Source organism: Symphalangus syndactylus, chromosome 16 (assembly GCF_028878055.3).
Source record: "Symphalangus syndactylus isolate Jambi chromosome 16, NHGRI_mSymSyn1-v2.1_pri, whole genome shotgun sequence".
Lineage (NCBI taxonomy): Eukaryota > Metazoa > Chordata > Mammalia > Primates > Hylobatidae > Symphalangus > Symphalangus syndactylus.
Window position 1 is genome coordinate 54048293 of NC_072438.2, and position 26664 is coordinate 54074956.

Below are 26664 nucleotides of genomic sequence, written 5' to 3' on the forward strand. Positions count from 1 at the left end.
TAATTGGAACTGCCACATCAACTCTTCCCTGGGTCTCCAGCCTGCTGGCCTACTCTGCAGACTTTAGATTTAATAGCCCCATAGTGTTGTGAGCTAACCTAAAAAATATTTCTCTCTTTCTTTTCCTATACTGACACACACACAGATGCACACATTCACACACATCCTGTTCTTTCTGTTTTTCTGGAGAACCCTAATACACCACCACGGAGTTTAAGAAATGGTAGAACATTGGCCAGGCATGGTGGCTCATGCCTGTAATCCCAGCACTTTGGGAGACCGAGGCAGGCGGATCACAAGGTCAAGAGATCGAGACCATCCTGGCCAATATGGTGAAACCCTGTCTCTATGAAAAATACAAAAATTAGCTGGGTGTGGTGGCACGTGCCTGTAGTCCCAGCTACTCAGGAGGCTAAGGCAGGAGAACCGCTTGAACCCGGGAGGCGGAGGTTGCAGTGAGCCAAGATCCCACCACTGCACTCCAGCCTGGTGACAGAGCAAGACTCCGTCTCAAAAGAAAAAAAAAAAAAAGAAATGGTAGAACATCACCAGCACCTTTGAAGTTCACTGTGTGCCCCTCCATGGCACATGGGAGATCAGTACGACTTCCATGGCCATAGTGACTTTCTATTGTGATATTTCCTTGAATGAACATCCTGGTAATGGAACTTGATCAGCAAAATCACTCAAAAAGGAGATTTGACACTTCACCCAGTAGATGGCAGGGATGGCACTACATTCAGCATGGAAACTTGCACTAGACTTTTTATAAGGCAACTAAATGGATGGAGTAATGTCACTTCCTATTGTAATTTAAGTGCTGTTTCATCTGTCAGACCAAAAATACATCACCTAGTATAGACTGTCCAGGTCAGGGATCTTCTGAAGAGCTCAAGACCCGCCGACTGACCCCATTCTTGCAGAGCAGTAACATCCCTGCAAGCATACGACCTAAATTGTTGGATGGAGCCCTGTTCCTTCTCATTTTTCTTTTCATAACAGGGAAGACTTGGCCTTGCACAAACTCTTGAATACATACCATCCTTTCCACACTCACTGCCGGTTTCTTGTTTCAGGCCTTCGTTTCATTTCACTCACACTGCAATGCCAGCACTGCCCATTATTTTAGGTTACTTTATTACAGCCTCGGTCGGACCACAACTCTCCTTCTTGAAAACCTTCACAATGGAGACTTAATTTTCGTTCTTTCCTTCTCTACGATATTGCGGCCACATAAATATTTTTAAAATTCCCAGATATGCCATATACTCTAACATCTTTGTGTTTTTCTTCTTATTTCTTGTTTTTAGCCAGTGGCTTTTCCTATATTTCTCCATCGGGATATTCTCACTCATATTTTAAGGCCCACTGAAATGACAAATCCTATATAAAACCTGCTAGCCCCTCTGAAACTTCACTTAGAACTTTGAAATCATTAGTTTCTCTTTTGAAATTTTTGCAAGATTCTGTTAAAGATACTCAACTGAAGAGTGAAATATTTCAAAAAAATGTATCTAAATGGGAAACAAATAAGAAAAAATGTATTGCTATATAATTGGCTTTTAGCAGTAATACTATCAGGGGATCAAAGTGCCCGGCTAGACTTATCCTTAAAGGAATATCATGCTTCATAACTGTTGATTCCAAGTGGCCAATTATCAGATACTGAGGCACTTATGAAAACAAAATGAAAAACTTACCACCCCGACCCACACATACTCTTTACCATCCCTATCAGGGTCAGATCCGGCGAATGTTAGCAATAAATTATTCTGCAGGTAAGCAACAACCAGGACAATTAAAAAACTTCTGCCTTCCAGTTGTTCCACCCCAAACCTTGGAATTATCCCTGATTCCTTTCTTTCTCTTATAACTCACACACAATTTACAAACAATCCTATTAGCTCTACCTTCAAAATATATCCAGAAGCTGACCAGTACCCTCACAGTTACAATTCTAACCTAGGCCAAAATCACCTCTCCCCGGGATTGTTAAAATCACCTCTTGACTAGTCTCCCAGCATCAACCATGTTCCCTACAGTTTATTGGCAACAAAAAAAGCTAGAGGGATCCTGTTGGAACGGCCAGACGGTATCAGTCCTCTACTCAAAACCTATCTACGTATTTGCACCATACACAGGGTAACATCCAAAGTCTTCCATGACTTTATGTCTCTGATGTCACCTTTACTACTTCCCACTGCCACCTCCACATTGTTCCCCCATCACAGTGCCCTGGGCACGCCAGTGCTTTACTGCCTCTCCAGCACAGCTGGCACATCCTTGCCTCAAGGCACTGCGTGTTCTCTTTCCCTGAAATGCTCCATCCCCAGACACCCTTATGGCTCTCTCGCTCACCTACTTTGGATCTTTGCTAAAATGTCACATTCTTGGTAAGACTTTCCCCAAATCAAAAGCTATCCCTCTCCCCTACTCTGGCACTCTCTCTCCTCCTCACCTTGCAGTGCTCTTCATAGCACACATTGCCATTTGTTATATTAAATATTTTACATCCATCCAATGAGGGACAAGCCTTTTGTTTGCACCCAAAATGGTGCCTGCCACATATTCAGTGCTCTATTAATATTTGTTCAATGAATAAGTGAATGAATAAAATATACAAAGTTTTGGGTACAGAGGGGTTGAAACTGAAGACTTAATTCACTTTGGTCCGACTTCTTCTAGTGACTGTAGAATTGATTTTTCACCCACGTATTTCAAATTCTTTCTGCCTTCTAAGGTCACTTTGTCCCTCAAAATTCAAATAAAATAGCTAGAACTTCCTCCTGATTACAAGATTCACAGAGAAAGGAGGGGTTAATCATTTCCTAGCCAGAATCTGTGCTTCCTGTGAATTTTTGTTTTGTTTTTGTTGTTGTTGTTGTTTTGTTTTGTTTTGTTTTTGAGACGGAGTCTTGCTCTGTCGCCCAGGCTAGAGTGTCGCAATCTCGGCTCACTGCAACCTCTGCCTCCCGGATTCAAGGAATTCTCCTGCCTCAGGCTCCCAAGTAGCTGGGATTACAGGTGCCCGCCACCATACATGGATACTTTTTGGTATTTTTAGTAGAGACAGGGTTTCACCATGTTGGCCAGGCTGGTTTCGAACTCCTGACCTCAAGTGATCTGCTCACCTCAGCCTCTCAAAGTGCTAGGATTACAGGTGTGAACTACCGCGCCTGACCTTCCCATGAATTTTTAATCCCAACTGGTCATATAGCCTCCAAGTTTGCCATCTTTTCTCTGGCCTCTTCCTCTCAGGCAGACATTCCTTCCCAACTTTCCCAACCCAATTGATAGAGGCAGTGGGCAGAGCAGACTTCATTACAGGTTGGAGGATAATACAGCACAGAGATGTTTGTACTTTTTCATGTGTAGCACTCATGAAAAATGATGATACCTATACAGCCTCATGAAGTAAACGAACTGATCTCTACGGGGCTTGGTATAAAGTTTCATTGTGTTTTCCTTGTATTACAGAATTGTTAAAAACTAAAATTCAAAGTATTGAGAAAAATATTAAACTTTGAGTTCATATACAATATCCTCATAAAACATTTAAAAATTCTTACCTTTTGCTTGCTTCAGTGAACATTTTTTCTTACATGTTTTCTAATTGAGCTATAACTTACATACCATAAAAATCACCCCTTTTAAGTGGTTTAATTTCAGAACATTTTCATCACTCCAAATAGAAACCCTGTACCCCTTCGCAGTCACGCTCCATTCCTCTCTTCCCCCAGCTCCTGGCAACTACTAGTCTACTTTCTATCTCTATGGCTTTATCTATTCTGGGCATTTCATAGAAACGGAATCAAACAATATGTAGATTTCTGTGTCTAGCTTCTTTTTGGATGCATTTTTATATGAGGTTTTATGCTTAAAATGGCTAGTTACAATTTTTGATACTTTATAATGATTCATTCAAATTCTTGATAATTACTATCAATGAGAAATTATGTTCACTCAAATATGTGACAAAAGCTTATGAATGACTTTTACAACATACCAGATTGTGCAATAATTGACATTATACTTAAAGATGCGAATAATCTTTTCTTTTATTAGTTGAACCACATAAAGCTGTCATTTTTATGTCAAAACCGCTTGAATATTGGCAGTCACAATATTCCAACTAATATTTTACTGGGTAATGTAATACTGGAATTCCTTGTGATAATGTGAATGGATTTTGAATCCAGTTCAGTTTTTCATGCCAAGCTTTAATTTGCAGAACATACTGTGAAAATAAAAAAAAAAAAAGATGTGAAAATTAAGACAGCTGCATGGGACCTGGGGTGTCTAGAGCTGTGCTGGCCCAGTCTCCTTGCCAACCCCATCAAACATTCTCTTGGCCCCTTGCTGTGCTCTCTGAGAGCCTGGAACACAGGCTTCTTCATCAGATCCATGAGTTTCCTACCCATGGTGGGCTCCAGACACCCCAGGTCCCATGCAGCTGTCGCAGAGGCCGATAATGTTATCTTGCAGTGTACTCATAGCCTGTTGCCTGAGCTCTGATTCATGAGGAATATAGCACCATAGAAAGAGAAAAGAGCTTAAAAGCGAAACTTCTAAGATACTGCTTTCTGAAAGTCACTCAGCCAACACCTATTCAGGGAACTGGTCAGGGTCTTCTTCCACATTTGGTGCAAGATTACATATCATTCCTCAGAAGCTGAATTCCATCTTATCTCTAGGTAGAACGATCTTCCATCCTTTCACCTCTCCAGAGTTTCCAGACTCCTGCCTTCTCTGGTCACTAGGGGAAATACACATTATCCAGAGAAATGAATACTTCTTTTTCTCAACTACATCCATTCAGAAAAAAGCTCTGGTATCTATCTTTGTCTAAATAAGAAACTAATTATCTTTCCTAGACTAAAGGGTCATCATTTCATATAAGGAATTGTGCGGGCCGGGCGCGGTGGCTCACTCTTGTAATCCCAGCACTTTGGGAGGCCGAGGCGGGCGGATCACGAGGTCAGGAGATCGAGACCATCCTGGCTAACACGGTGAAACCCGTCTCCACTAAAAATACAAAAAATTAGCCGGGCTTGGTGGGGCGCCTGTAGTCCCAGCTACTCGGGAGGCTGAGGTAGGAGAATGGCATGAACCCGGGAGACGGAGCGTGCAGTGAGCCGAGATCGCGCCACTGCACTCTGGCCTGGGAGAAAGAGCAAGACTCCAAGACTCCGTCTCAGAAAAAAAAAAAAAAAAAAAGGAATTGTGCTACTGTCCTATTACCAGTGTTCTTGATATTACAAACAGAATCAATAAATGGTTGATGGACTTATCTAGAACTCTGGGGCCAGCCTGGATCTCTGCTAATCTGGAGTTTCTCTTTCTGATATCCTGTGTAATCATTGCATGTTAAAGGTTTTTACAAGGTTAAAAGCTAATTTGTTCTCCTATGGACGAACGGGACTCACCTGATATAAAGGGAAGGAAATGTATTTCCTCTTTAAAAAAAAATGTACACATAAAATTAAGATCTATGTTTACAACTAGTAATAATAATGTAGATATTCTTGTTGTTTCTAGAAATACAGAATTTCTACTGTCAGCAAGGCAGTTATAGTCATAGCATGGTTTTACCCTATCCCAACAAAAATCATTTACTATTCACTTCCCTAATTTATTGAAAGCTGTGCCGCTTAGCCCACAGTAGAGAGCTGCATTAAGAATGTGTGTTCTCAAGCCAGCTCTTTCACCTGCTGTCTTGCCATCTTGGATAAGTTGCTCTAACTCTTTGTGCCTCAGATTTCTCATCTCTAAATGAAGAATGACCTCATAGGGATGATAAGAGGAATACACAAGTCATAGCTGTAAACTTCTTAGTACAGTGTCTAACAGAAATGGTTCACTAGCACTCAATGAATATTAAGGAAAGAAAAAAAGAGACATAAAATCCTGTGATTATGTTGTTAAAATCAGGGCTCATCTACAAGGGACAAGTTTAATTGCCTGCAGCATTGATCTCTTCTTCCTCTTCCTCCTCTTCCCCTTCCCCTTCCCTTTCCCCTTCCCTTCCTTCTCCTTCTCCTTCTTCTTCTTCTCCAAAAGTCAGTCAGAAAACTGATCGTGAGACATGTCCTAATCTGTGCTTCAGTCATAACAATTACAAAGAAAAAGCAGTGGTTGATTATCAATCATAAGAAATCAGCCTGTGTGCCACTTTAGGAAACATGAAATATTTTGAGCTAAACAAAAGTAAACCATGCTGCTTTACACATTACATGTTAAAGCAGTAGCCCGAAATAATGAATATGTCTCTCTTTTATATATAACTGTATAGCAAATATAATAGGTTCTAGGAAGAACCCTGCTTACTGTTTTAGAAAAATGTTTTCTGATAACTCCGTCTTCTGCTGACATACTAATCCTTGAGTATGTTTAAGAAAGGGAAAAATGGAAGTTAGTAAATTGATAATTATCATTTATTAAGCACCTATTAAGTGTTTTACACAGTGATAAGCACTTCAGCTACCTAACTTCATATAGTCTTAATAACACAGAGGAAGATATTATTAGATCCATTTTACCTATAGAGCTTAGTGTTGGTACCCAAGATCACATATCTAAAAATTTGCAGAGCCAAGATTTAAAACCAAGTCAAACCTAGGCATTTGACTACTGTGCCATATATTTCCCATTGACAATTAATTATGAAGTATTGAGAGTTATTAGTGTTGAGAGTCAAAATAATTTTCTAGCTGGAAAAGATGAAGTTCCCTCACTTCTATATTATGTAGTTGAAATATTGGTTTTTTAAAAAACTTCCTGAGAAGTGCAAAAAAGAATACCTTTCTGAAATTACAAGAAAGAAAATATATTTTAAATTAAAAATGACTATATAAAGTAGCTAATGTCTTAAATTAAGAATCGTATTTTATCTTTTTCAAAATAGGAATCACTCTGAGGAGAAAATTGGATATTACAGAAGCATTGCAAAAAGAAAACACCAAACACAACAAAACCTAATAAATTGACAGAAACTCACCTTAATAGTGGTTATTCCAATGACCTTCATGGCATTTATGAGTATTGATTTTTAAAAATTTGATTAGAAATATTTAAATTATCAAAATGATACAGACGCAAATTTCATTCAAATGACAGACACACATAGAAAGCTAGTAATCTCCCCTCACTATCCTTCCCTGAGTAAACAATTTTGAGGTGTATCTTTACATGTTTTTATATTTATATTAAAATAAACAAATATATAAAGAATATGTACAAGGCTAAGTTGTATTACATAATGTTTTCCATTATTCTACTGCTATGCTCTTTAGACTTAAATATAATATAGATTTTCTTCTAAGACAATAATTCAAATCTTAGTCAGTGATTCTCAACCCTTGTGCACATTAGAATTTCTAGAGGTGCTTGAAAAAAAGACATTGCCAGAGCGCCACCCCCAGAGATTCCGGTTTAATTGGCCTGGGTGGGGCCTTGGCATCGAGCTCCCCGGTTCACTCTGATGTGTAGCTAGTTAGAACCACTGATTTAAGCAATCCAAACAGGCTGCAAATGCCAGCTACATGCCTGAATTGTCCTGGTATGTACGTTCCCAGGAAGGCCCTCTGCTGAGGTAACAACACCAATGCTTGATCGGGAGAGCTCAGGGGGGCCCAGCTGCAGTTTTATGTCTCCTCTATAAGGTTGACTCTCAGATAGGAAATGTGTTTCATCTTAAAGGATGTTAGAGACAGTCACATGACTGCAAAAAGTGCTGCTAGGGCCAGGAATTTCAGAGGCCACGTAAATGACAGTGTGTTCTACTAGGCTGGGTGAATTCTGAGGGTTAAGTTTGACTAAGCTCTAGAGATTTGTCCTTACCTGCAGATGGAGGCTTCCCTGATGGAGCATCACAGGAAGCCACACCCAGAACTTGTTTCTCCTCGTCTGGCAGAAGCAGGTTCTCAGTGGGTGCAGAAACTTCTTTGGCTTCTCTTGGTCTGAGAGAATTTTCAAGCTGACCAACCAGCTCCCTGTGTCTGTACTGGTGAGCTCTTTACTAATAGTCAAACATTTGCATGCTCATTTAGTTTTCTTCACTCTTGTTGCACATCTGAGAAACACTTGAGAGAATGGAAGAGAGAGGCACAATATAGGAGAGTTTGGCCCCACTTTTTATATCTGTTTCAATGGGATAAAACAGACAGCCAGGATTATTAGGTTTTGTTCTGAGTTACTGGCTCAGCCTTCACTAAATGGCCTTTCCTCTTTCCAAATTAGACATTTTGAGAAACCGGACAGGTTGTTGAAACTTATTTAGAAGTTTAAAAAAAAGTTGTGAGTTTTAAGCAAACGGACCTTGGGAGGTGTATGGAGAAAGCCACATTATCCTGAGTAAGGCAAAGGAAGGGCAAGGTGTGAGGAAAACGACCAAATCAGAATTGTCATCTTTTTCCTCATTTCTTTTCTAGTCATAAAAACAGTAACATTACATATTATTTATTTATTTATTTTGTGGTAGGGTCTCACTCTGTCGCCCAGGCTGGAATGCAGTGGCTCGAAATTTTTAGATTTGATCTCTTTTACCCTCCAAAAAATAATTGTCCAGTGTTCCACGTTTAGCTAAAGCGGTGAATTGTTAGAATTGCAGCAAAACAATGAACCAAACCGCCAACCGCGAGCAACCTGTACTTGGGAGGTGAAAGTCGGGGGTGAGATCGTAAGGACTCTGGGTCACTGGGGCATCTGCGCTGGGCAGAAGGGCAGCTCTGTCAAACAGCTGGAGCTGGGAGCCGGGCAGTTGCCAGGCCCTGCCGCTGCCACGTCACGGAGGGCGGGGCAGCGGGCGATTGGCGGTGCACTGCAGCTCGGGCTGCTCTGCAGCCTGGCGGAGAGGGGAGGAGGAGCGGAGGGAGAAGTAGGTTGCGAGCTCAGCACAGGCGCCGGCGCTGGCTCTCGCAGCTGAGTTTGGGAGATGTCTGAGAAGTGACTTTTTTCCCCCGGAAGGCAAATGGCTGGCGTGGAAGCACAACCCGCTTTCACTCTTCGGATTTGTGCTTAGCTCTTTTCTTGTACCTTGAGACTCGTGACCAACATGCTGTGATGTGTGCCGAGGGAGGAATTGGTAAGAGTGAGACGGCGAATCCCTCTGACTGTCCCAGCCTTCTGCTTCACTGCCCACCCGCTTTTCCTTTCTGTTTCTCTCTCCTGTTTCTCCCCTCTCCACTTCCCTAGTCGTGTTTAGACTTGATGACATGGCTCAAAACTACAGTTCTGGGCTGTTACTGAACTTAAAAAAAAAGGTAAAACGATTACACCATTTTCAATCATTTGATTGTTAAAGGGGAATTTAAAAATCTATTTTAAATGCTGGATTTTGTAAAAAGGTAAACTATGCACACGCGGGCGCACACGGGCACGTACACACATGCATTCTCACACACACACACCTTTGTACACGCGGGCGTACACGGGCACGCACACACACGCATTCACACACACACTCCTTTGTCATGCCGTTGTGAAATAAGCAGTTTAAAGAAATTTTGGTTATCTGCCTCAAAGGTGATGAAAAGGGAAAGTGTTGAAGATTTAACCCAGCAGATTGATTCCTCAAGGGGTTGATTCCCTAAGATTGATTCCTTGGGAAGAAAAAGGTGTTTGTATTGGAGCTTTCTCAGAAATAGTTTTCAAAGGAGTGCTACGAAGAAGCCCCCATGCTTCCCCCAAAACACTAACTTTAAAGAACCTAGTTGTTATTCGGGGCACCCTTTATTTTACATTATAAAACATGTAGTTTTAATTTACCACGTACAGCAGGGAGACATCAGTTGGTTAGGGAATGGATGGTTATTTTGGTGTCTAGGACCCTGTGCCTTTGGAAAGAATATGTTTTAACTGCTCTTGTCATGTTAGCTCAGGTTTTTAAAATCTGATCTGAATAAGACCAAAGTTTCTTCTTGCTTTCTTTTCATGCTGGTTCTAAGCAGGGAGAAAAACAAGTCTGTATAGACAGAGCAAACCTCTAACTCAAAATCAACCTCGAAAGATGCATCAGCAAGGACAGGGGCTCCTCATCCACCAATATCTACTTCTATCAGCCTTTAAATCAGCTAGGTCACATTTCTGTGAAGAATAGCATCATCAAAAACGCTTGTTGACTTGTGAAGAGCAAAAATCATTGCAACGGGGTAGTTCATTCAGTGCCCGCAGCAAGAGCCTCCCACTCCGATTCACCTCAAAAAGTAACAACTGCTTCTTCTGGACTGTTTTCTATTCTCACTACTAATACGTATCATATACCTACATTGAGATAGTTTATTTTTATTAAAATGAGGTCATTTTATACATTTGGAAAAATAACTTAGCAACATTTTAAAGTTTTAGGGAGTTTAAAAATAACATTTAATTTTCATGTAATTTAACATTCATTAAATTGCATGAAAAAGAGGGAAAATCTAAGCACTCTAAACTAGGATGTGGGGAGTGTTTGACTCTGGCTTAGCAAAACCTGAATATTTTTCATACTTAGTGACTAAGTAGAATTGAATAGGGCCGGATGCAGTGGCTCATGCCTGTAATCCCAGCACTTTGGGAGGCCGAGACGGGTGGATCACCTGAGGTCAGGAGTTCGAGACCAGCCTGACCAACATGGTGAAACCCCATCTCTACTAAAAATACAAAATTGGCTGGGTGTGGTGGTGCATGCCTGTAATCCCAGCTACTCGGGAAGCTGAGGCAGGAGAATCTCTTGAGCCCAGGAGGCAGAGGTTGCTGTGAGCCAAGATTGCGCCATTGCACTCCAGCCTGGGCAACAAGAGCAAAACTCCGTCCCTGCCCCCCCAAAAAATAGGATATCATTTATTTTGCTATTGTCAGTAAAACGAAGGAAAATGCTCAAATATGATTATAATTTATAATAGAACAGAGGTGACTCACCTGTCAGACAAATGTACTTCCTATAATTGATTTTTTAAATTAAGGGTTAAAAAAATGTACACATATTCAAGCCTTCATTACGTGTTTTCTTTATTGTCTGATATAATTGGAAGTAGTTCTTCTAATAAAGAAGAATCAAAGAAAATGCTACAAGTAACATTGTTTGAGAACTCTCACAGAACAATGCATTGATAAATATAAATTTAATAGTGCTTGAAGAAAAGGAGAATTGATTTATCAACTCTAGGAGCAAATATATGTGTGCTGGATGCTATCACTATTCCTGGTCAGTTATTCCTTCCCTATTTTCTTAGATAAATTTATTTCATTTCAGAAATCACTTTAGCCATAGAAACAATACTTTTTTATTGTTTTGCAGAATAAGAACTAACAGTGATGCTAGTTTTGTAAGAGTTGTGGTCTTAGTGGAATTTTTTTAATGCTACTCAATAAAAGGTATATCAGTACAACTATTTGAGGCAATTACGTGGTATACGTATTAAAACCTGTGAATGTTGGGCCAGGCACAGTGGCTCATGCTTGTAATCCTAGCACTTTGGGAGGCTGAGGTAGAAAGATCCCTTGAGCTCAAGGGTTCAATACCTGCCTGGTCCCGTTTTGCTCCCATCTCTACAAAAACAAAACAAAACCTGTGAATGTTCATAGCCTTTGACTAAGTGATCTTGGGTCTAAAAATATAGCCTGAGGAAATAATATGAATCGCATATGAAGATTTATAAATTTTTATTACCATCTTATCTGTAATACGAAAAAATGTAAACAAAGCCCCAATACCAAAATATTTTAATTAATAAATTAGTGTAGTTTATATATCTATATTGATAAAACTCAGGTACAAAAGTTTTTTTAAAATTTACTGACTTGGAAATATACTTGCAATGTATTCCTTAAAAAAGTGAAATTTAATATATTATCTTATGTGTAAAATATAATTTTGAAATAAATATATAAAATTCATTTAATCAACAATATTTATTAAGCTGTTACTCTAAGACAATGTCCTAAATTAATAAGGATTGAAAAAGATTAATGCAGTTCCTGTTTGCATACAAGTTTCTTTTGCATCAATAGGCATATCCATTAAAATATCATATTTCCCCCAGCCCCCCAAAAATGTATTCCTAGGTGGTAAAGTTACAGCCTGATTTTCCTTTTTATATTTTTCCTAATATTCCAAAATCTTTCAAAGCTACTGTTATTTTTATAACAACAAAATACCACTTTCAGAAATATCACCGAGAAATATAATAAGCCAAAAAAAAAAAAAGATAAATGGTAAGCTCTGTATTTTACATGCTCCCTTTAAAAAGATACTATAAAAAGCAGTGAGAGATTGCTATGGTCTAAATGTTTGTTCCCTCCCTTTCTGAATTCATATGTTGATTCCCAGTCCCCAGTGTGATGGTAGTAGGAGGTACAGCCTTTGGAATATGATTAGATTATGAGAAAGGATTCCTCATGAATGGGATCAGTGCCCTCATAAAAGAGGCCACAAAGAGCTGCCTTGCCCCTTCCACCATGGGAGGATGCAGTGAGACGGTGCCACCTATGAATCAGAAAGTGAGCTCTCACCAGACACAATATCTGCTGGCGCCTTGATGTTGGACTTCCCAGCCTCTAGAACTTTAGGAAATAACTTTTGATTGTTTACAAATTACCTAGTTTATGGTAATTTGTTATAGCAGCCCAAATGGACTAAGGCAGAGACAGATGAATACTGCTATACAAATGATCCCCAATGAGAAATAGATATAAATGAGCAATTCACAAAAGACAAAAAATTTTAATTGTCTAAGGTTAGGGTAGGGGGGATGTTAACCTCCCAATAATCAAAGAATCCCAGCATAGCGATAAATTACCACATTTCCACACATCACATTAACAAACGTGGACAACAAATCAAAATGTATCATTTTGTTTGGAAAACTATTCAGTAATATGAGAAAATATTCATGACGTGGAAAAATGTTTATGGTATGAGAAGTGGATAAAAGCAAGTTACAAAATGATTCCTAGTTTTGAAAAAAAAATCAACCTATGCACAGCAACCAATTTATTGGTGGGGAATAAACCAAAGGTTAATAGTATTTATATTTGGGTGGTAGGATTATAGTTGATTTGTATTTTTCTCATGGTGTTAATATATAATTTCTAAAATTTCTGCAGTGAATATATTTTAGTTATCAGAGAAAACAAGTCACTATCCTAATAAAGCAATTTGTCCTAGTATAAAGAGCACATATATGATATTATATATCCCCTCTTTCACAAAGTCCCCCGTCTCCCTTCTTGTGTGTACTTTTGTGTTAGGTATCATTATTTCTGAATTATTTTTCTGATGAGAACATTTGGATTATAAGGGAAATCACAAAACAAAGCTATTCTGCTCACATTCACTGTTTCGCCTCCATCTATTTTCTAAAATAATAAGCAGTGTTGAACAGATTTGAGCTTTACTTCCCTTTAATTTCCTGTTGATTTCACTTGCCAGGGCCCAGGGCTGATAGATTTTAATTAAATACTCCTTAATTTCTTTTTCTAAAATCTGCTTATTCAGCTTAAGACCTTTTTGAATGAGGAAGATGGGTACCACTACATTCTTCTTGGTAAAACTTACAAGGTTTTGGCCGGGCGCGGTGGCTCACGCTTGTAATCCCAGCACTTTGGGAGGCCGAGGAGGGCAGATCACGAGGTCAGGAGATCGAGACCACGGTGAAACCCCGTCTCTACTAAAAATACAAAAAATTAGCCGGGCGTGGTGGCGGGCGCCTGTAGTCCCAGCTACTCGGAGAGGCTGAGGCAGGAGAATGGCGTGAACCCGGGAGGCGGAGCTTGCAGTGAGCCGAGATCGCGCCACTGCACTCCAGCCTGGGTGACAGAGCGAGACTCCGTCTCAAAAAAAAAAAAAAAAAAAAAAAAAAAAAACTTACAAGGTTTTAACTCTAGGTAGTCTAGGTAATACAAATCATAATTTTCTTGGTTATGAGAAGGAAAGTGAAAATCAGTTTTGACCTGTCTCAAAATGTTGTGAAATCTTTTTCTTCGATTTATAGGATTCATAACTACTTAGCATGTGTTTTTAAATTTTGATTTCCCCTTAATTAGACTATAATAATATAGTTAGAAGGTTTTAGTTAACATTTTAAATTATAACATCCCTTCTTCTTTACTAAATTCTTTCCTAGAGAGATGTCCTCAGATGTTTTCTTCACAAATATTCTATTTATCTGTGATGTCCTTTAGCTAGAAATCAACATTTCTGCTTTGCCAAGGTAGAAAAAAAATTGCCTGAATCTGAAGCATTATCATAATTTTAAGATCCCTAAACCAAGGACTAAGAAAAAAGTGAAATGCTTTCAATGGGATATGGAAACTTTGAAAGGTAATTTTTACTTTGAGTCCCAGAGTGGCTTTCTGCTCCCAACTTGTCTCACTTCATTTGAATCAGGCTGGTGCATGAGAAGAAGTATGGTGGTCCCAGATGCCCAATTTGTCACATCTTCTTTGCCTGCTTGATTTGGGTCATGGTCGGGATGGATGAGTTGATGATAGGAATATGTGGATATGTAGTATTAGGATGTAGGATTGGTAACAGGCAGAGGACAGGAGTGGAGCAAGCATGGGTGGTATAGGGCAAGTGAAGAACACGAGAGTGTGGCTCATGCCAGATTGTTGTGTTGCCCTTGTCAGCCAGTAGGATTACTGTTGTCACAGATGTGTGCTCAGAGATGCCTTAGGAAGTCTCTAATGATCCTACTCCTTGTTAGGTAATTGGTAAACTGTGTTGTGAAGCACATTATTCAGGGTTTCCAGATGACTTGTCCTTCCTTTTCTCCCTCATTTCAATTATCGTTCACACTTCTTGCAAATACGTCTTTTTTTTTGTTTTCAGTCAGAAGTCTCTTATGTTATTTATCTTGTTAATACCTCTGATGCCATGTGTTCACAGGGAAGAGGTTGCAGCAGCTCAGGCTCCTTCCCATTGGCTCTCACAAAGTGTGCTTCTCTGGGTGGAGTAGGCTGGTGCTTCAGCTCAACCCAGGTACTTTTCTCTTAGGCTTCTTTCTTTTTCTGATCATTGTCCTTCATGGGTTTCAGGAAGGTATCTCGCCCATTAGAGTGCTTAATGTGCTCAATACGCATATTAATTCTCTTGGCAAGAATCTTGCCCTTAACTTAACTTGTTTACAACAATGCCAACAGCACACTGGGGAACGTTGTAGACTCTTCCGGTTTTGCCGTGGTAACACTGGTGGGGCATTCCTTTTTGAACAGTACCCATTCCCTTGATATCTCCAATATCACCTCTCTTATAGATTCACAGGTATGTGGCCAAAGGAACAACTCCATGTTTTCTAAAAGGCCCGGAGAACATGTATGGGGTGCCTCTCCACTTTCCCTTTGTGTTTGTCATTTTGGCGAATTACTGGAAGATGGCGGTTCTGGCCGAAAGCAAATGCAAATAAATATTATAAATGTCCATATCATATGACACTCTTCTCAGATATCTTTGGCGATTTCCCATATTCTTCATCTTAGCAAGTCAGGGCTTCAGTTTGGTCCCAGCCTAGATTTTCATTTAATTTCCCATCACTTCTTAATTTGTACTTGAAACTGCAGCCATATTGAACTACTCATTGTTACTTAAATAAACAGCCTCCACCCTCCTTGCCCCCTTGCCTGTATTCATATTACCGTTTCTAAAATCTTTAAATCTCTTCTGTCAGGATTCTAAACATTTCCCAAGGCTCACTTGTAATACCTTCTTTTCTGGGAAGCCTTTCCTCTTCTCCCTTTCTATCCTCTGACCTCGTACCATGCTTTCTCATAAGACTTTCTGGTTTCCTTAAATTCATATACTGCACGATTATCCTAGTTTTATCTTTTTTATTGAACTAAATACTTGACCTGTTCTGGGGCTAGTTTATTCATTCCCAAAGCACTCAGCACCGTGCCTAGGACAAGGTAAAATAAATGTACCATAGAAAATAAACTCCTAGAAGGCAGATAATTTTGTCTGTTTTGTTCCCTGGTTTATTTCCAGTATCGATAACAATGCCTGGCATATAGTAGGAGTGCCAAAAATATTAGTTGAAAGATTGAAATTACTGAGCACCTTCAGTGTGTTAGGCACAGTGCATTGTTTTTTTTTGTTGTTTTTTTCTTTTTTTTTTTTTGAGACGGAGTCTCGCTCTGTCGCCCAGGCAGGAGTGCAGTGGCGCGATCTCGGCTCACTGCAAGCTCCGCCTCCCAGGTTCACGTCATTCTCCTGCCTCAGCCTCTCCGAGTAGCTGGGACTACAGGCGCCCGCCACCACGCCTGGCTAATTTTTTGTATTTTTAGTAGAGACGGGGTTTCACCGTGGTCTCGATCTCCTGACCTCGTGATCCGCCCGCCTCGGCCTCCCAAAGTGCTGGGATTACAGGCGTGAGCCACCGTGCCCAGCCGGCACAGTGCATCGTTTAATAAATCTCTTGACAAAATTGTGTGAGGTGGTGGTATTATTTCCATTTTACAGATTTGGAAACTGATGCTCAGAAAGGCTAAAAGCTTGTGGTAAAGGGACAACTGTGAATCTGTTTGCCAAACTTGTGTTCATTCTGCTAATTGCTACTAGCAATTTGTTGCAGTTTTGAAAATAGCTAATTATATTTTCAGTACTTATTCAAAATAAATGTAGTGTGATGTGTAGGTACCATTGAGTAAATTATTGGGATCGGGTATTTATCATGAATCTATTTTATAATTCCAATGAAGATCAACTTGTTTTTAATACCATTTGTAGTTTTGATCTGCCTCTTATTTGTGTTTATATACTATTCTTAGTAATACTTATAGGCCTCAGGTACAGTTTAAATGTATGTGTTGAGACAGTTTAAGTAATTGACATGTGTAATTCATGCTTTCATTGCATTAAGTCATGTGCTGAAGTAATTTTTAGCCACTGTGAAATAATGCTTCTCTACGTAATAATTATAATACATTAATATTAATTCATCCACTAGCTTCCAAAAGAAAATCTTTAATACATTTTAGAAATTAATTAAATCTTTCATCTATCAGACTGAATTTTCCTTTTTATAGTTTAAACAAAATAACTAATGTTACCACCTATCTATCTTCATCACATACCCAGTAATATGCTATATTCTTTAAAGAAAATAACAGAATATAATTCAGAATTTTAGTCTCTAATGTGCTTATTTGCCTCATCTGTATTGCTTGAGGTAATAATCTGTGGGAGACCTTTAGAAAACCTTTGATGTAGTCTATTGATATAACCTTTGATCTTACAGTTTTTTGGGGCCTAAATTCTTTCCATTTCAGCTACAAATAACTCTACTTTCCTATTCATTATTCTTTTTATCTCTTACCATTTATCTTTCTTTTAAGCATGTTATTTTCCTTTGCTTTTTAAAAACTTCTGTAGTTACCCAAACAGAAAATAATTGCCCTATTTCTTGTATATAAGAAAAGTAGTTTCACTGATAATTTAAGCAATAATATATACATCATTGGTATGGGAAAGATTAGCTGCATAAAAATCATATTTAATGGTAATGTCTTCATGGGGAATATACGCAGTCCCTGACTTATGATGGTTCAACTTATGATTTTTCCAGTTTATGATGATGCAAAAGAGATACACATTTAGTAGAAACCATACTTCAAGTTCCCATACAACCATTCTGTCTTTCGCTTCCAGTATAGTATTCAGTAAAGTACATGAGATATTTAACACTTGATTATAAAGTAGGCTTTGTGTTAGATGACTTTGTCCAACTATATGTTAATGTAAGTGTTCTGAGCACATTTAAAGTAAGCTTGGCTAAGCTGTGATGTTCAGTAGGTTAGTGTATGACATGCACTTTTGACTTATGATATTTTCAATTTACCATGGGTTTATGAATGAGCATCTGCATTCATTAATTAAAAATAAGTCCAGAGTAGATTTGAGCTGCCTAGGTCTATGGTTTTCAAAGTGTGGCCCCCAGAGTAGGCCCCATCGGTATCACTTGAGCTTGTTAGAATGCAAATTATCAGGCCACTGCAGAGCTACGGAATCAGAGAAACTGGTGTGATTGTGTGCTTGGGTTGGGGAGGGGGCGGCAGGGAGGGCAGAATCTGTGTTTTAACAAGCTCTCTATGTGATTCTGATCTGTGATAAAGCTGGACACCACAGGCTTGGAGTAAGATCCTCAGGTGAGCAGGCCAGTATATTCACTGGGCTTTGACAGGTAGGTACCTGACTTAAAAGGTCTCTGGGAAAGGGGATTTCATTTACTTTCCTGTGTGCTGTTTCGGATACCTCTGTGTTATTACTAAGCTGGCTGCAAAAGTCATTAATTTAATACGTGAAACTGAAAACGACAGTCAGAAACACAATATTGAACACTTAAAGGTTTGTGTTGGATAGGTTTTATGTTATTATTTGCTTCTTGGCAACAGATTCCCTTTAAAAAAAAAAAACAGAATTAAACTAAACTTTTGTGCAAATGTTTCATAAGGGAAAAAGAATAAGACTTTTTCCCCCCAGCTATTTGATCTTGGCTATATTTGGGGATAATGATTGAAAGAAGCAAATGTGAATCTTATGACTTTCAGTAGAGAGTTTGTGCCTAGGGAATCAAGTTTTCTTAGCGATCCTGCATGCTTTTGAAGTGGTAAGGAATGACACACCTACTGTGACCATTAAAGTTGTAATTAATTAACTCTGTAAAATTAAAATCCAAGCAGAAAAATATTTTCATAGTGCATCTGTAAACAACATAGGCTGTATTCTTTTAATATACTTTGGATCTAATAAAGTTAGATTAAGTACCTCATTTATTGCTGGAAATTCTATATCCCAGCTCGCTTTATCTTAATGGGCCCATGTGATGTTGAATATGGTCACTTTGGAATGTTGTAGATTGGTCATGTTATGAAGATATTAGAAATAAGCAGAAAGAATTTTGAAATAGGCTCTTAATTAGGAATTGAAAATTTTCTTACCTACAAACTTTTATTTTCCCACTGACTTTAATTTTCTAAAGATCAGTGAAGGTGATATTTGAAAAGTATAACTGACTTATTTTTGAGATTTGTGTATTACTTTCACATCAAAAACTCTATATGCCCTACATAAGTATAGGCGTAAAAATGTTTTATTGAAGCAATTATCTGAGCTTTCTTTTGCAGACTACCATTTAAATTCTATTTTCACAACTAATTTTCAGAAAGAAGAGTCTCCCAAAACTATATCCGCATTTAAATATGCTATTTATTGCAATTTAGCCAGACATTTATAAGGTAACTTTTAGTAATTATCTTTTGGTAAAAACAAAAAACAAAAACCCCAAACTGAATGCTTTAATTAATTAGCTTTGCGACATTTATAATTACATGTAATGCTTCTTTGCAGGAACATATATATTTGCCTTTATCAAGAAGCTTATACACTAAACTATGTTTAACTTATATGTCCAGAAACTTATATACTGAGTTAAACATAATTTCTGGTTTAATATTGAGTATAGCATTATTAGTATGTACACGTTACCCATGGCCTTATGTGTGAACATTCATTTTCAGTGTTGAGGCAGCACGCTTGGCTTGCATTTTATGAAGTTGTGCTTTAAAAAAAAGGAAAGAAAAAAAGACTTAAAGGAATGCCCCTCTTTCCCACATCTTAAATGTAAAAGCAGTACATTAAGTTCTGTGTATAGGCTTCATGATTATGTGAAGTTTAATCAAAATTTAACTTTTTGGTTAAAATGATCTGTTTTCTAATTCCAAAATAAGTATATGTGTTAATGGTAAAAAAACATGGAGAGTATAAAAACGCTGAAAAAATTAAAATCTGCTATTAATAGACTATCTCAAAATAACCACTGTTAATGATTTTAAAAATATTTTATTTGAAATTCTTCCATGTTTATATATTGTATATATTCATAGTTGAGATTATACTTGTATACAGGTCTAAATCATGCTTTCAAACTTTATAAACTTTAAGCATTTTATGAGTCATTAAAAATTCTTTTAAGCAACTTTTTTTTTTTTTTTTATAAATGGAGTTTCGCTCTTGTTGCTCAGGCTGGAGTGCGATGGGGCAATCTCGGCTCACTGCAACCTCCAGCTCCCGCGTTCAAGAGATTCTTCTGCCTCAGCCTCCCCAGAAGCTGGGATTACCGGCATGTGCCACTGTACCTGGCTAATTTTGTATTTTTAGTAGAGATGGGGTTTCTCCATGTTGGTCAGGCTGGTCGCAAACTCCTGACCTCAGGTGATCTGCCCACCTTGGCCTCCTAAAGTGTTAGAATTACAGGTGTGAGCCACCATGCCCAGCCTAAACATCATTTTTAACAGCTGTCTTATATTTCCGTTAGAAATAGATTTAACACAATTAGATATAATGCAGTCAACAATTTCTCTATTTCTCAACATTTGTATAGTGACTTTCTTTCTGTTTTTTTGAGACGGAGTTTTGCTCTTGTTGCCCAGGCTGGAGTGCAGTGGCGTGATCTCAGCTCACAGCAACCTCTGCCTCGCGAGTTCAAGCGATTCTCCTGCCTCAGCCTCTGGAGTAGCTGGGATTACAGGCATGCGCCACCACGACCGGCTAATTTTGTATTTTTAGTAGAGATGGGGTTTCTCCATGTTGGTCAGGCTGGTCTCGAACTCCCGACCTCAGGTGATCCACCCGCCTCGGCCTCCCAAAGTGCTGGGATTACAGACGTGAGCCACTGTGCCCGGCTGTGTAGTGACTTTCTAAGGCTGAGTTGAGTATATTTCTACCGAGGGCCAGAGAGGACATTTTTAGGGCATATTATCCTATGGGTCTAGAGAAGTAAGAGCAGGTTAAAGTCCCCCAAAACTATATGAATGTATGCCTTCATTGAGCATTATGTATAAAGAAACCCTTTGCTACATTCTACATTCAGAGTCAAAAAAAATGCCAACTCTGTCTTAAATTCTTTTTTTAGGTTACTACTGAAGTTGAAAATATTTTTTTCCTATATATTTATAGTATGTGGGTTCTTTTTTTCTAACTGTGCTATTCATGTGACTATTAAACCAGAAATGAATAATTTTTAATGTTTATCTTACAAGATATTAATTAATTAATTAATTAATTAATTTTCGAGACTGAGTTTCACCCTACTGACCAGGCTGGAGTGCAGTGGTATGATCTCAGCTCACTGTAACCTCCGCCTCCTGGGTTCGAGTGATTCTCATGCCTCAGCCTCCTGAGTAGCTGTGATTACAGTCGCCCGCTACCACAATCGGCTAATTTTTGTATTTTTAGTAGAAACGGGATTTCACCACACTGGCCAGGCTGGTGTCAAACTTCTGACCTCAGGCGATCCTCCCGCCTCCGCCTCCCAAATTACTGGGATTACAGGTGTGAGCCACCGCACCCGGCCTGTAAAATATTAATTTAAAAAATAGACCATTGTAGCCGGGCACGGTGGCTCATGCGTGTAATCCCAGCACTTTAGGAGGCTAAGATGGGCAGATTGCCTGAAGTCGGGAGTTCGAGACCAGCCTGATCAACGTGGAGAAATCCTGTCTCTACTAAAAATACAGAATTAGCCGGGCGTGGTGGCACATGCCTGTAATCCTAGCTACTCAGGAGGCTGAGGCAAGAGAATCGCTTGAACCGGGGAGGCCAATGTTGCGGTGAGCTGAGATTGCGCCATTGCACTCCAGCCTGGACAACAAGAGCAAAACTCCATCTCGAATAAAAAAAAAATAGATCATTGTGAGTAATAATGGAACTTGTTAGGGTGATACTGAAACAATGGGGCAGATTCCACAGATTAGCTCAAATAGGCTGTGAAAATGTTAGGATAAGTACCTATCTGTAGAACTCTTAGCTTATTTTATAGTTGAATCATGCTAGTGTATAAAATTCTGGAAAACATAATAATATTGTGTTCAAATTGACTTAAATAATTTATGACATTCATAAATAATGACATATTTTAAGAATTAATAAAATCCTATCTATATATGCATGAATAAGAAAATGGTAGTGGAGCAAACAGCAGGATTATTGTATGTGAATTGCCAGTAACTTGTTGTATAATCTTGGGTAAGTCATTCTTTCCAAACCTCTGTTTTCTTCTGTGTAAAATATTTAGTTGGATATTAACATTTTTTTCCGGCTTTAACATACTGAGTTTTTTGTTTAAGTTGTTAAGCATCTTTAAAATGCTTTTCCTACTTTGAAGAAATGTTGGCCTCAAACAATTCATACGTATTCTTATAAAAGAATAGCTACCATTTGTTAATCTATTATATGTCAGATATCTTACTTACATTCCCATTAACTTCTCACAACAATCCTACAGAGCAGATGATATCATTGCCATTTTCCTCATTGGAAAACTGAGGGTCATAAGAAGTCCCACTAGGGCCGAGTGGGAGAGCCAGAATTTGAACCCATGACTCCGAAATGCTCTGTTCTTTCCACTGTGCCACTTACCTCTCCCTTGGACAAATGTGATGGCTTGTTTTAACCCAGCGTTTCTCAGCAGCAGCATTTCTTGACATTTGGGACTAGATAATTACTTGTTGTGCAGGATTGTCCTGTGCATTGCTGCATATTTAACAGCATCTCTGGCTTCTTTCCACAACCAAAAATATCTCCAGATATTAGCACATGTCCTAGGGGGCTGGAAGGGGAGGTACAATTGGCCCCATTTGAGGACCACTGCTCTAATACAACTTAAGTCATCAGTAGTCTGAGGACAAACATAATTACTTTCTCCAGCAAAAGTGTTAGGCCATTTTAAGGGTCAAGATAGAATTAACCAAGTATATCTCCAGCAAAGGAACCTACCTATTCCTTCATGCAATAATACTTATTATACATGGATTGTCCCTCATTCTCTTAAGATTCATCCCATTTGAAGAACATTTTTTGGGATGCATGGTATAGCAACAAGAACCTGATTAATGTTTGTTAATTCACTGAAAAGTATTCATTGAGGGCATGTTATATGCCAGGCATTGTCCAGTTATTGGTTAAAACAGTAAACAAGATGGCCTTGTAGGAGAAACGGGTATTAAATCATTTTAGCTCATTCTCCTTTATCGTCCTAATAATCTTGTAAAGATTCTGTTTAGAATCACAATCCAGTGTGTTTATCATGTTTTATATACATACACAACTTATCACATGAAGCTGGAGTTTGCCTTCCTTAGTGTGAATGAGTAAAGATCACACACCGGGAAATTTGTGTTCTTCTGCCAGTTCAAATACATATTTTGGCTCTGGTTTTTAAATGAGCACGTATCTGTGTGCTAGCTTCATTTTGAAACTTAACTGTTTATCTATCGGTTAGTCTTTTAATGCTCTTACCGTTTTGTGGTCTGAAGCTTGGCCACATACTTATCAAAGTTTGTCTTATGGGAATTAATTTCTTAAGTATTTCAGGTAATGAGGGAACCTCATGAGGTTCCTGCCTGATCCCTTTACTAGACTCTGTACTCCTGGAGGACAGAAACCATGGAGTTCACATGGGAATTCCCATCACATTGGTTTCAATGCCTGGAAAAGTACCTGGTTGGCAATGGTAGCCTTTCAGTACCTATTTTCTAACAAATATAAGGAAAAGAAATCTCTAAATAGTGAAAATAGATTTCACTAAATAAATCTTGCTGAATTTTTATCTTCTACTTCCTGAAGACCACTGGGGTCATTTATTTACATTTCTTAATTATTGTAAGGTAGTTGGAAGTAAAACTTAAATCTCCATAAAGACAGATTTGGACAGCTGATGGGGAAAAGCCTGTATAACTATTCAAAACAAGGAGGTTTTCAGGTACTGGAAGAAAACCTTATGGAAATACTTTGAAGACCCTGAAGGCATCACTATAAAGAATACGCTTGTGCTCAGAGCATTGGTGCTGGATTGTCAGAGAAGAAAATTTATTTAAAATGCTGTGTCAAATAGGAAAATTGGGTACACATTGTATAATGATTTCTATCCTGGACGAAATTGTTTTGATACTTTAAAAGATAAACCTTAAACTGTCTTCAAAAAGGTTACTCAGAATAACTTCCTCCTGGAGAGTGTTAGAACAATAAAATTTAAATACTTCAGCTATTTCTAAAAATAAGTCCTACTTGTTTTATTTCCTTTTTTATGTCTTCCTGTTGCAGAGTTTCGTTAGTGTCCATTTTAGGACCACATGCTCTAGATCTTAATGTGAACTATAATAACTTCAGCATGCATAATGAGAGCTGTAGTGAGCTACATACCATGAAATGCCTGTTATTATATCACATTTAGGGGCAGTGTGTATAAGATTGTTAAAGGTATTCTAGTCTTTGCTGCATATAAGAGGGGTGTTATTTTACTCATTCATTCTTGGGTTCATTCCACAAATATTCATTGAAAATCTACTCGGTGCCTGATATTGTACTCTTCCAGGCCTAGGCCATATCAGTGTACCAAAAAGACGGAAATTTCTATGCTGATGGAGGAGGGAGACAGACAAAAGCTAAAATACCAAAGTAAATTATGCATTGTTAGAAAGTGACATAAAGGTTTTATGAAAAGTAAAGCAGAAAAGGAGAATAACAAGAGGCAGATCATATGGAGCACTGGAGGTGGCTACTGTAATTATATGGGAGCCTTTAGAGAGTTTTAAGTTGTGAAATTGTCAGGATCTAAATTAGGTTATACCAGGACTAGACTGATAATGGTGGATCAGGTTGATTGTCATAAAGGTGATGAGAAGTGGTAAGATTCTGGATATAGTTTAAGGGAAGAGTCAACAGAATTTGCGGACTGACGTGATGTGAGTTGTAAGTGAAAGAAACCAAGGATGACTCAAAAGTTTTTGGGCTTAGCATCTACAAGAAGGGAGCTGCCATCAGCTGACAGGGCTAATCTGGGGGAGAAGCAGTTTGGGGGAGAGTGCTTGGACCTCCATTTGCACTTGTTACTGTCTGGAGATGGGCTACCTCCTGGGCATCAGTCTGAAGTTTTGGAAAGAGGTCTATGCTGGAGGAACTTGTGGAAGTTCTCTTTGGATGGCCTTGGTTTTCTCAGTAAGATAGAAACAAGGTCATCACCAGGAAGAAAGTCAGGAGGGAGATACTGGATGTTAGAGGAGAAAGGAAAGGGTGTGAAACAGTCGTGTATGACGGTGGGAGAATACATGGACTGGAAATGCAGTGTGATCGCAGTCAGTGTGAATAGCCAACTTAAGAGTTTGTGGTCAGGACGTTAAAGTGACTCTGACAAGGTGGTGTGCCTTTCTTTCCAGCCACTTTCAACCTGTAGGTACTGGAACAGAGTACATAGAGCTTTACATGTGAATGTAAGCAGGGTGAGGGTTTTGCCAAGAAAGAAGTGAGAGAGGAGTTCACTGGTTGAGAGAATATACGAGGAAGTGATTACAGTATTAACCATAAAATTTAAAGTAAGGAAGGAAATAAGACCACTTGAGAATACGGGGCAGTGAAAAGATGGTTGGTGGTTGTTTACGGGTAGGATCAGTGATGCTGGAGTCAGGTTAAAAGTGAGTCATTTATTTGAAAGTAAATTTTATTTACATGTATTGAATTATAGTTCAAACACATATAAAGTCCTCTATAAGGCACAGTAAGCAGTAAAAATGGGTAACCTCACCTAATACAAAATGAATGTTTTAAAAGTAAATAAATGCAAATATTTAAATTTATTTAACTTTATTTTTTCAAATGAAGCATGCCTTTAGTGTTTTTCTCTAAATAACTTAAATTTAATTTTTTAATACCACTCTTCTCTTATTCTCTCTCCCAACCCTCACATTCCTTGGTGGGTTGCCAGAGCTATATGCCTTCTGCCAGCTCGTTATCCAAGTGTTACTGCCCTGTATCAGAGCCCTCTGATAGCCGCCAGGGCTCTCATTCCATATGAGACATCTGGATGGAGCTTGAGTAACTACTTACTAAGCTGTGCCACTTGGGTGAGTTTCTCAAACACTCCGAATCTGTTTCCTCATTACTAAGTGGAGATAATAATATGTACTTTATTGTAAGGATTAAAGTTAATGCATGTTTATCCTTTGCATATAACCTGGTATATGTCTATAAATGGTAGATATTGTTATGATCTTAGGTCTATTAAATTAATAATATTTGTTAATGTTGAATAACCAAATCTCAAAAACATGCTATCTTGTCATTTCAATAACGTATTATTTTAGAAGCATGTAGGATCACTAAGATCAAAACACAGTATTGCTGCCATCAATATTTTCATATATGTTTATGTTTTTTTCAGCTTTAAAAAGAGATTAAGGCATATTAGGAACTCACCATAAATATGAGTAAGATTTCTTTTAGTTCCCAATAACATAGAGAAACACATATACAACTGCAACATTTCACCTGCCTTTGGTAAGCCTAAACCAGCTTTGAGCCTAATTATTCACAAACGGTGAATAATTGGACATGTGATCCCTTCAAAAAAAAATCTGGGCCGGGCACGGTGGCTCGCGCCTGTAATCCCAGCACTTTGGGAGGCCGAGGCGGGCGGATCACGAGGTCAGATCGAGACCATCCTGGCTAACACGGTGAAACCCCGTCTCTACTAAAAATGCAAAAAATTAGCTGGGTGTGGTGGCGGGCGCCTGTAGTCCCAGCTACTCGGGAGGCTGAGGCAGGAGAATGGCGTGAACCCGGGAGGCGGAGCTTGCAGTGAGCCGAGATAGCGCCACTGCACTCCAGCCTGGGCGAGAGAGTGAGACTCCGTCTCAAAA

The 26664-nt window shown here is 38.7% G+C and overlaps 2 protein-coding genes across 12 annotated transcripts in view; one reads left to right on the plus strand and one right to left on the minus strand.

The window, feature by feature from the left end:
- COMMD8 (COMM domain containing 8) overlaps positions 1-8765 on the minus strand; it is a 34522-nt gene extending 25757 nt beyond the window's left edge. For 2 of the 3 annotated variants that reach the window (XM_063619502.1, XM_055246064.2), the window contains exon 1: positions 7840-8765. In XM_063619502.1, coding sequence (XP_063475572.1) covers positions 7840-7869 — 30 coding nt within the window. In that variant the 5' untranslated portion in view covers positions 7870-8765. The remainder of the gene's footprint in view (positions 1-7839) is intronic. The other variant, XM_063619501.1, reaches the window with a different exon arrangement.
- Positions 8690-26664, plus strand: part of ATP10D (ATPase phospholipid transporting 10D (putative)) — a 110377-nt gene continuing 92402 nt past the window's right edge. For 4 of the 9 annotated variants that reach the window (XR_008651819.2, XM_063619491.1, XM_055246559.2 and 1 more), the window contains exon 1: positions 8818-9082. The gene's annotated coding sequence lies outside the window, so the exon portion shown is untranslated. Of the gene's footprint in view, positions 9083-9205; positions 9261-17988; positions 18156-25730; positions 25870-26664 lie in introns of those variants that run through there. The other 5 variants (XM_055246556.2, XM_063619490.1, XM_063619488.1 and 2 more) reach the window with 5 other exon arrangements.